At 34.3% G+C, this 11409-nt stretch overlaps 2 protein-coding genes across 2 annotated transcripts in view; one reads left to right on the forward strand and one right to left on the reverse strand.

Annotated features, from left to right (window-relative positions):
* LOC107440939 (reversion-inducing cysteine-rich protein with Kazal motifs) overlaps positions 1 to 9379 on the forward strand; it is a gene marked incomplete in the record, with an annotated part of 83779 nt that extends 74400 nt beyond the window's left edge. Inside the window, 4 exon segments of the mRNA XM_071180939.1 lie at positions 2908 to 3026; positions 5878 to 6001; positions 6106 to 6201; positions 7984 to 9379. Coding sequence (XP_071037040.1) covers positions 2908 to 3026; positions 5878 to 6001; positions 6106 to 6201; positions 7984 to 8402 — 758 coding nt within the window.
* Positions 9380 to 10091: 712 nt separating this feature from the next.
* The window catches only part of LOC107440966 (D-3-phosphoglycerate dehydrogenase), a 27231-nt gene continuing 25913 nt past the window's right edge, over positions 10092 to 11409 (reverse strand). The window contains exon 11 of the mRNA XM_043048840.2: positions 10092 to 10395. Coding sequence (XP_042904774.1) covers positions 10247 to 10395 — 149 coding nt within the window. The 3' untranslated portion in view covers positions 10092 to 10246. The remainder of the gene's footprint in view (positions 10396 to 11409) is intronic.

Below are 11409 nucleotides of genomic sequence, written 5' to 3' on the forward strand. Positions count from 1 at the left end.
CTTGGTCTTTCTCTCCATATAACGCAAATGCGGGTGAGCTCCAACAAAAAGTCCTCCGCGGAAGCAAATTTTACCCAATACTTGATCCAGGAGTTCCCTTGTCTTCTGGATTTTGTTCAAAATGACAAAGCTACGTGGTTGAACACTAGTAGTCGTAAACCCAAAAATTGGGTTGACTGTTCAACGACGGTCATAAAATAAAATGATTTCGTGCATTGTAAATTTTTTTTCTGGTTCTTTCAAGCGTTTGTCCAGGTTTGCGTAGTGGAAGGTCCGGTCCTGAATGAATGGGTTAAATTAAAATCGTATCAATGGAAACGGGTTTTAATAAATAATATACCTAACTAAGATGTTTATGCTTAAATTGCAGCCGAACAGTTTTACAATCTTCTCTGTAAACAAATGGTTGGTAGCACTTAAATATCCGAAACTTTGAATAGATAATAATTTATTCCAGTTCAAAAGGACCACTTTCAATAAACGTTCCCGTTTTGCAATATTAATTATAAGTTAGTTTACAATTTTTCCTAAATTAGGTGTGAAAATCACTGTTTCAATGCGACATTCAGTTTTATTCATTGTTTAAACGCGCTTCAATAGATTTTAGGGGAAACGTTTTTGCATTATTGTTACATGAAATATTAATCGCATTATTAACATAATCGCATTTAAAGAATGATTCACTCTACCCTGTTTTTAGAACCACTAATATTATTCTTTACAGACTTTCTTTTAACACTTCTATATAATACTTCTTTTGAATTTATCGAATAATTTTTTTTTTAAATTGATCACAAAGATTGCAATTTAATAAAGTTGAACCCCGGTTTAATGAACCCTTATTTACCGACCTTCGCGATTTAACGAATTTTATGAAGTTAATGAAGTAGATTTATAGGAAACAATGAATAGCGATTCTGAAATCGATTATAATGAATCAATCTCCAGTGAATAACTGTTACTTTTTCTGATGCTTTAGAAACAGTGAAAACTTAACCTAATGCAGCAATTTTCTTCTCTTCATGACGTCGAAAAAGAACTTTTTTAAAGTAAGAAATCCAAGGAAATAAACAAACTTTTAAGCTTTAAAATTTCAAATTAATCAGCGCGTCATCATTCGTTGTATTTTAAATTCCTAAATATAACGTTTTCTATTTATTTTGTGTATTTGCTTATTATAGTTGGTAGGATATTTCATAAGGTTAGTCATCTTTTTTTTTTCATTCTTCCCCAGATATTACGAATTATCCTCGATTTAGCGAATATTTTCGGTCCCCATGAATTCGTTAACAATAAACATACCAACCCTTAATATATACCTATTTCTACCATAGTCGGTCTAATGACTGAACTTTGTGTTTCTTGATTAAATGTATGAAATATGGATGTTAGGAAGGGTATAAACTAAAAAAAACTTAGTTAAACAAAGTTGTATATTGCCAATTATCATCTATTACAAACACAAAGAATTAGAATTTTTAATTCAACGCATTTTTTCCTCATACAGGGTGTTTCCATTGTACATTTTCCGTAAAACAAATTTCTTCTAATCATTATTATTTCTATGATTCTTATAAGTATAAGAATGTGTAAGAATTATAATTCTTATAATTAATATTATTTCTTCTAAGAGCTTGTGCTGCCTTGATAGTTTTTACTCAGAAAAATGTCGAAACTAACAGTTAGTTAGAAATGAAGTAAAGCTATCAAGATAAAATATAAGCTACTTACCAAAACATTTAGTTTTTGTCACTTTTTCCGACACAAAAATGCCAATCTAAAATTTTAGGTACTTTCTTGAAATTTGAATTCAGAGTTTTTCTGATTGAACTCGCTACGTAACAGTCTTTGCAGAAATGTGCAACTCATCGAATGCAATACGTTAAATACGCATGACAACGTCATTTCTAATCCAATAACCTTATAAAGCAATAAATTGTTCTTCCTGTCAAATGACCGGTTGTGGTAGAAATAGGTAGATGACAAATATTATTCGAAACAAACGAAATACAAAAAAACAAATAATTTATTTATTTATTTCAAATGGCAGAGGTGAATTGACTTGTTAAAAGGCAAAGACACAGGAACAAAATAATAAAGTAAAAAGTAATTTCCTCAGGAGCGCTCTTGCTTCCAAATATCGCTCGGTAGACGACGACCCGCTGAGGGCCTTGCAGCACAGGATGTGGCTGCCATCCAAAACAGCTTGGCTCTTGCACAGCGAATAATAGGGATCAGGTGCCAGCCCTAAACGAAACAGGTGTGCGGCTAGGCAATCATGTCCGGTATATAGTCAAAACTGAGCCACCGCTTCTCGGCGCGGCCTGTCTGGAATGGTGTTCTGTCGAAGATCTCTCCACACTTTGGTTTTTACCCTTTTTGATTATTGGTGATGGAAATCTCCATTGATTTTTGATCTAACAATCCTTTTTAAAGTTGAAAAGGAGACTGGGCTACTAAGAGCCTGGAGAATTCTTGTGCCTCTCTTTGCCAAAACATCAGCCCTCTCATTTCCTGCAATATCATAGTGCCCGGGAATCCATTGTAGCGATACAGTTTTACCAAATTGGTGGAGTTTACGTATCGCATCCTGACATTTTAGAACGTCGCAAGTGGAAGGGCAATGCATAGATTCAATCGAGCAAAAAAAATATATATAATAGTAGAACATTAACATAATATAATTGTTAGAAAAAGTCATGAAGTGAAATGTGCAAAAACGATAAGATGATAAGGGCATTTTCGATGCAAAAGTTCTTAAACGGTCATTTGACCGGTTATGGTATGATTAGTGTTAAATCGGGGTTCGACTGTACTTGCAAAATGGTGCTAAACGAAACTATGAAATAAAGAACTGTGCGTGAGAATAAAACTAATTGCGAATCATCTTTTTTTTTTTAATCATAGTGGGTAAAAACAATTGTGAAGATAAGCCAGCAGTGTGTGACACCCAAAATGATGAATACGTGAACGTGTGTGAGCTGCTGGAGAAGAAAAGGAACATCGCTTACTTTGGAAAGTGTCTGGTAAGTGTCTTTCTATCACAAGTCAAAATTCTGGATGGTCCCATCTAAGACAATTTGACGGTTTATGTTGGTTTCAGTGCGATTCATGATGGTCATCCAACATTTTCCATTACGTGTTCATGGTTTTTGATATGCCAACAAACTTACATCATTCCATGGTGGAAAATGATACTTTAATACACTATGATGGTGAACCATCAAGAGAATTTTGATTCTCATGGACGAACAATCCATGATGATCAGTGATGGTTCCAACTAAACCTTTCCATGATGGTTTTATTGGAATTCTTGTTGGTTCTTAGGAATATATCATCAAAACAATTTGGTTCTTTTTTAATGTTGGACCATCATAAATCAGTCCGAATTCCTACTGGGAAGATGGTTGTTCATGATCGTTCTAACATTTAATTTCTAAAAAATTATGATGGAAATTTCTGATGGTTTAACATGAACAAACCATCAAAATAAGTTGCTATTTTTATGTTGGACCATCAGTCCGAATTCCTACTTTGGGGTGATTGTTACTTATGTTGGTTACCATTAAAAAATATAATGGTTCAGGAAAGAATTATTGATGGTTATCATCAAGATTATGTTGGTCCATCAATAGAAAACCATCAAAAATTTTGACTTGGATCACATAGCCTAAAAATTCTGTTATGTTTGTTTAAATACCTGCAAAAGAAAGAAATTTGAGTCTACTCTAAAGGAACTTCCGGTGTTATGTTCATTATATTGCGGTTTCATTATATCAGGGTCAAATAGTATTTCGTTCTAATTTTCGATATTTCAATATTACTTTCTAAATTTCTGTACACAGTGCGTCCCAAAATGAACGCAAAAAAAAGCAACTTTAAAAAGACCACATTGTTGTTCTCTCTAGGATTATGTATGAATCGCTAATAAGTGTCGCTGGATATTTTATCCTTAAAAAAGCCCGATTGTTGGATTTAAAAAAAAAAATGCAAAGAAAAGAAGAAAAGTCCAGCAGCGTTTGATCACATGATTAGTTTTGGAAAAATGAAATAAGAAACGACGCACTTCCAAGCCGCACAAAAGGGGCGAATTTTGTTTACAAGAAAATCCACCAAATTCCGTGGCAATTAATGATACAAAAACGGTCAAAAGAATATCGTAATATTATTCTTTTGACCGTTTTTGTATAGTTCGTTCACCAGGAGTTGGCGCTTGGCTCCACCTACTCGGACGAAGAGTTCATTTCAGCGAGGGAGTAAGAGGAGATAACGTCTCCGCTCTTGAAATTGAGACAACTCTAAATGCACGCCAAATGCAAACAGAGAATTATTTTTCAATCACTTACTGTCCCGCAGTGGACTGATCGTTAAGACACGGTTCCCAGCAGATCACCGAAGTCAAGCACCACTGGCTGCTGTCAGTGTGCGGGTGGGTGACCACTTGGAGCAGTCTGTGTAGGGACCGAGGGTGTGCGGTATTGGTCCTCGTTAAACTGTTCTACCGTAAAGTGCTCGACTTCGCGTGCAGGTCGTTGGGCTACCGAAGCAGGGGTGCCATCCCCTCTGCAGAGGATCAAATTTGTGATGGCCTGTCTTCGGATCATCCTCAGGGATGTTTTTCAGACCGTCGCCAATAGCCCATTGTGTAGCTCTAGTGCGACGTAAATTAACTACAACTACAACCACTTACTTCGCTTTATCATCTGCTATTACACCTTTTGTTTCTCTATCTAATTAAATATATTTTAAATTTAAAAACTGCCGTTTTCCCAGCAAAATGTCTTAAAAAGAACGAACTATTCACTCAAAAGTAAGAAATATCATCAAATTTATGAAATATTTAATGTTAAAAAATGCACATAAAGATTGCGAAGTAAATATTTTTGTCAGAGAATCGCCAAATAGCAACCTTGTTCAGGATTGTTCACATCTAAGGCTCCTATACTATCAGAGCTGACCTATCAAGCAAGCAAAAAAGTTCACAAGTTAACGTTACGTTAGTATTGTGCTTATGTTAGCTCTTTGGAGCAAAAATAGATGATGAGTCGGCCTGTCTAATTCAGGGGCTTTATTCACATCCTTCTCTCAAAAATAAGGATATAGTATCGTCGGATACCACGTGATGAAAGCGGAGACAAGTGCCAACTCCTGGTGAACGAACTATACAAAAGCGGTCAAAAGTATATCGTATAGAGAGGATTTTAAATAAATATACGCGTTATCGATAAATAAGGGAATTCTCACGATTGAGATTAAACTAGTATCAAAACCAAAGTGTTTTCTATTCCTCTCATTTGTTCCTACAATCAAACTAGTTTTGATAGTTTAAACCCCGTTTTCTTTGGGAGTGATTCATAAGACTTAGATTATTTATTAGTTTTTGTTCGTTTTCGTTGTTCGCCACTGTTTTCTCATCAGTTAAATATTAATTTATGACAACTAAAGTTTATCCAAATAAAGATAGTTTATACTTGGTGCAACGTGGGAATAAAGCACAAAAATGGACGTGCTATAGTTTCGGTTCGATAAACAAGAACTTTGTACCGTGTCTATGCACAAAATCACCGAATAAAACACAAGACAAACAAGTTACAATAAGGTAAAATGTCGTTAAATTCATTTTACTCCCTATTGTGGCGTATTTGTCTCGTGTTTTCTTCTGTCGTTTTGTGTTCCAGCACTGATAGAGAATTTTGTTTGTAGAACCGAAATTCCATTTTTGTGCTATTTTCAACGATGGATATGGATAAACACTCCATATGCTTCTTTGTAACAGAACTTTTTATTTATATTTACGGGTATTTATTTTATTCATATTTAGTCTGTGTAAAAAATAATGGTGCGAATATCTGATGATTGTTTCTTTTTCTGTAAAGGTGAGATGTCAAAAAAAGGGAAAAGTATGTGGACATAATGGACAGGAATACAGCAGCGAATGTGCTGCTCTTGCCGACAAAATGTCCATTGATTACAGAGGAGCTTGCGCAATTCCTCCACACGGTATTATTCTCTTATATTATTCTTCAAAAGCACTCCGTTATTTTTGAACATATAAACTGCCTAGAATCTTTGAAATTTGAATTATTAATTGAATCTGTTTTCAGGAGAAGGAACAAAATGTTCTCAAATCACGTGTCCACCTTTGGCGTCCAATCACTGCATTTCCATTGTGCCTCCAAATGCTTGTTGTCCGATTTGTGGTAAGAAACTTTTATAACCAATTTTACCGTTAAGTGTTTGCCCTCGTTAGATCGGGGTCCGACTGTACTCACAAAATGGAGCTAATTATAACCATAACCTTAAAATGAAGGTAATGACTTTATGGAGCTAAAAACCTTAAATGGAAGAATTAAAAATGGAGCTAATAACCTTATGGAACATCTCTAATATATGCTTATTTGAGATGTTCGGATATTGCATAAGGTTAGTCATATTTTTTCTTATTTTGCCCCGAAATTACGAATTATCCTCGATATAGCGAATGATATTATCAGTCCCCATGAATTCGTTAGATCGGGGTCCGACTGTACTCACAAAATGGAGCTAATTATAACCATAACCTTAAAATGAAGGTAATGACTTTATGGAGCTAAAAACCTTAAATGGAAGAATTAAAAATGGAGCTAATAACCTTATGGAACATCTCTAATATATGCTTATTTGAGATGTTCGGATATTGCATAAGGTTAGTCATATTTTTTCTTATTTTGCCCCGAAATTACGAATTATCCTCGATATAGCGAATGATATTATCAGTCCCCATGAATTCGTTAGATCGGGGTCCGACTGTACTCACAAAATGGAGCTAATTATAACCATAACCTTAAAATGAAGGTAATGACTTTATGGAGCTAAAAACCTTAAATGGAAGAATTAAAAATGGAGCTAATAACCTTATGGAACATCTCTAATATATGCTTATTTGAGATGTTCGGATATTGCATAAGGTTAGTCATATTTTTTCTTATTTTGCCCCGAAATTACGAATTATCCTCGATATAGCGAATGATATTATCAGTCCCCATGAATTCGTTAGATCGGGGTCCGACTGTACTCACAAAATGGAGCTAATTATAACCANATATATATAATGATAAACAATCATTAGGATCTGAGCAGTAATAAAAATGATTTTTTTCTATCATTTAAAATTCTTTATTTTTAAACATGAAATCAGTGAAATTCTAAAACTTTACGTAATCATGATAAAATAACTAATTTCTGATAAATATTGCAGAGAAAATTGTGAAAAGTATGCTTTTTTTTTTGTAATTTAGAACGACAATCGACACAACAAAGAAAAAAAATCTCTTTTTGAAAGAAAGAAAATTGAGCACTTTTAATAAATCCCGAATAAATAAAAGCGCCTTTAATGGCTTTTGAAAAACGTAAATCATAAATAAGCACCCTTAAGCACTTTCAATAAACGCTATGCACCCTGCAAATGTCTGTCGCTGAATACCTATGCAGATATTTTTCAAGAGCTGTTTTCTTGATTATATTTTCCATTAAAAAATTATCAAGATTCTTCGGTTCGATTTCAGAGGGTGGAAAATGAAGCCTGAAATTGAGAATATCTTGCAAAATGCAGCAAGGTTGCACATGAGTGTGGAATAAACTCACCGAACCCAGCTCAGTAGACGCACATGCGGACTCGCAAGTATTTCTCCAAACCTGTAAAATGATTGGATCTTTCATACGCTATGGACCCGATGTAAGCGAAAATGGATTGGGGTGGAATGAATTGTGAAAACGTTGAGTAGAACAATGTGAAAAGCACGCTTTTGCATAATACGTGGCGAAAATCGACATGGTAAAGAATGAAGAATCCCATCTTTGAAAAGGAAAAATTAAGCACTTTTTAAACACACTCAATGAAAAAATAACTTTAAGGGCTTTTATATAACAAAAATCCAAAATAAGCATTTTTTAAAAACGCTACGCACCATGCTTATACATTAACATCTTTTCTTTTTTTTCAGGCGTCGCTTTAAAAATTGTGTACAGTCAACGCTTACTGGACCAAATGGTGGAGGCGATAAATTCTGTAGAGCATGCCGTGGTCTCAAAATTAGCTGCAAAACTGCAAGAGCACATCAAGACAGCAGAGTGTGAGGTCACTGCTTACCTGGACGAAGATTCTTCTGTTGTTGTCATCGTGTCTCCGCCAAGCGTCCCCTCCTATCTTCAAGTTCAAGTCTGTCTCCAGGAGGCAGTGCATTTGAATTCTCTGATCGAACAGCGGAGCCCAACTCTAGTCACAGAATTCCCGCTTTCTTCTCTCATTGGCAGCTACATTTTGCACACCGCTACGAGCAACTCCGTTTCCATCCTATCCGTTAACTTCGTCATTATGTTCATATGCACATTGTTGGATTTTTATATGATAAGTAATGGGTGAATTCCACTCCAAATTTCTTAAATTTTTAAAAAGTTGACACTTTTCGAACAATACAGTCCCATATAGCAAAATAAGGTTTATTTTCACTCAGGAAAAACCTTTTAATGTAAACCTGAAAATTTTTTTAATATGGTTTACGTGTAAACCTTCTAACGAGATCTTTTACAATCTGCTTTATTCTACCCACATTACCCTAATACAAAACCTTGGAAAACCTTCTATATAAAACCCTTAAATTGAGGTTGACTTAGGGTTTTCTAGCGTGAAAAATCCTTTCATGAAGCTAGTCTTAAGGTGAAAATAATCTTAAATCTGGGTCATAATAAGGTTTCTTTTCGCAACGTCTTGTATGCTCAGCTAAAATCCACCTTGTCATGAAATTTTAATGCACATTGCAATTTGATCCTACCGCTCGTGTGACGTCAGCTAAAACGTCTTTATGGATCTAGGTGGCAATAGTTTTTTAAAACAGCTTTAAAAAAATAATTTTAAATCCTTTTAGGATAAAAGGTTTATAACTGCAATATATTTGCTTTATTGAAAAAAGATTTTTCGTACAAACATTTTCGTGAGAAAAATAAAATTCCGACACAAGGTTGCAAGCTTTCTGGGAAGTATAATATTGACAACATGGGGAGATTTTTCCCACGGTTTTGCATGTACAATTAAAAACTATAATGGCTATATTCATTTTGAATTACCTTGTATAACTACATGCTTCATAAATCATCACTGTTTAATAGAAGCCCCCGATTCTCAGAACTCCTGCACCCCGGAACCCTACCTTTTGCTTTAGAGAACATGTTGTGCACAAAATGAGTTATTTGAGGTTTTGCAGCAACAGCGCTTGTTATAAAGTGTTATGTATGTATGTATATATATATATTTATGTACTTGTAAATAGTTGTAATTTTTATACAATAATATTGTATATAGTTGATTGTGACGTGATGAGTACTTATGTAAATGAATATATTNCAACGAAAAAATATTTTTAAGCACTATATACATTAACAAAATGCAAAATAATTTTCAAAGACTTTACATGATCATGATAAAATAACTAGTATCTGACAAAGAACTCTTTTCTTGATTAAATTATCCATTACAAAATGATCAAGAGATTTTCTGTTCCAATATCAGATGGTGGAAAATGAAGTCTGAAATTGAGAATATCTGGCAAAATGCAGAGAGTGCAAGAATCTCGAAGAATTCAGCTCAGTAGATACACATGCGTGAGCGCAAGTATTTCATCAAACATGTAAAATGATTGGCGCTTTCATACGCTATGGACCAACGGTACGCCGAAATAGATTATTGAATAGCACAATGTGAAGAGCACGCCTCTGCATAATCATGATGGAAATCTACATTCCTTTTTTGAAAATCTCGAAATTTTTGGAAAAGGAAAATTAAGCACTGTTTTAAAACACCCAATGAAAAAAGCAGCAGAAGTTTTTAAAAACGCTACGCACGATACCATATATAGAGGAAGACGTCAAAATAAGATAAATTTTTTTCACACCTCAGAAAGCACCAAATAAAATAGTTTTAAAAAAAAATTTACAAATTTTTTATGTGATACATCATTACCTCAGCTTGAAATTTATGCACACATACTGGATATACTAGTTCTTCATTTTGAAAAGTTTTCTTCAACCCACTTAAAGAACAAATCAATGACATAAAAAAGCTTAACAAGTTTTATTGTATAAGTACACTCTATTACAAAATATATATAATGATAAACATAAAAAAATGGCAACAAAATTTAAGAGCTTTTATAACAAATTATAGAACAAAAATACTTTTTATTTTAAATATTGTAAAATAAAGTGGAATATTTAAAGACTTATTTGAGCATAAAAGTCAACAGGATGGCCAATATTTGCCAAATCTGCTGGTTTATTTGAATTGAGAACAGACCAGCTCTTTCCATCAATGCAAGACGACCAAGATGCGTTATCTATTACACCTTTTTCTATCAATGAACCTAAAATAACATAATATGCCACTAAACAATTTGCATATGGGTAAAACTATTTTTTGATCATGAATACTACATATATATTTCTGCTATTAAGATAATCTTGTTTCTTACAAATATATCAATTAAAATATAGTTACAAGAACATAACATCAATTATCTATATAAATTTTTTTCAAAAGGTCAAAATCGAGTCAGGGGATAGAGCGTTCGCCTTCAAATGAGGTGAGCCAGGTTCAAATCCCAGCGATGAGTGGTCGATACGAATTACGCATCCGGATAGCACCAACCACAGTGCTTACGTGAAATATCCTCAATGGTTGACGAATCATGGGTTAGAGTCCCCTTGCCGTATGGCTAATCGTTGGAGGTTCTCGTGGTCTTCCTCTGCATGTAACGCAAATGCGGGTTAGTTCCATCAAAAAGTCCTCCGTGAAAGCAAATTTCTCTCAATACTTGATCCAGAAGTTTCCCGGTCGTCTTGATTCGGTTCAAAATTACACGGCTACGGAGTTGAACATTAGTAGTCGTAAGCTCGAAAAATAGGGTCTGCTGTTCAACGACGATTAAAAAAAAAAAGATTAAAATCAGATGATATTCAAAAAAGATAAGAGAAACTATGTTCCATACAGTATGCAGCAGAGTTGCACATGAGAAGTGCAAGAATCTCACCGAACCAAGATCAGATAGACACACACGTGGACTCCCAAGCATTTCCTATTACAGTGAACTATTGCTACTACCATATCCAATACAACAATAACTACCTTTATTATGATAATGTTTTGTGGTCCCGAAGAACTTGTATATGAATTAATGTCATGCTCCTCTCAATATTATGATTTTTTCTGAAGCAATAAGCCCCTCCTGTAAAACGATTTTTTCCAAATTTCAACCTTACTTGCGAGGTCGCATATTTCATCAAACCTGTAAAATGGTTGGCGCTACGGACCGACGGTACGACAAAATGAATTCTGAAAACGTAGAATAGAACAATGTAAAAACTAGTACATTTAAATT

The sequence above is a fragment of the Parasteatoda tepidariorum genome, chromosome 5 (genome assembly GCF_043381705.1).
Source record: "Parasteatoda tepidariorum isolate YZ-2023 chromosome 5, CAS_Ptep_4.0, whole genome shotgun sequence".
NCBI lineage: Eukaryota > Metazoa > Arthropoda > Arachnida > Araneae > Theridiidae > Parasteatoda > Parasteatoda tepidariorum.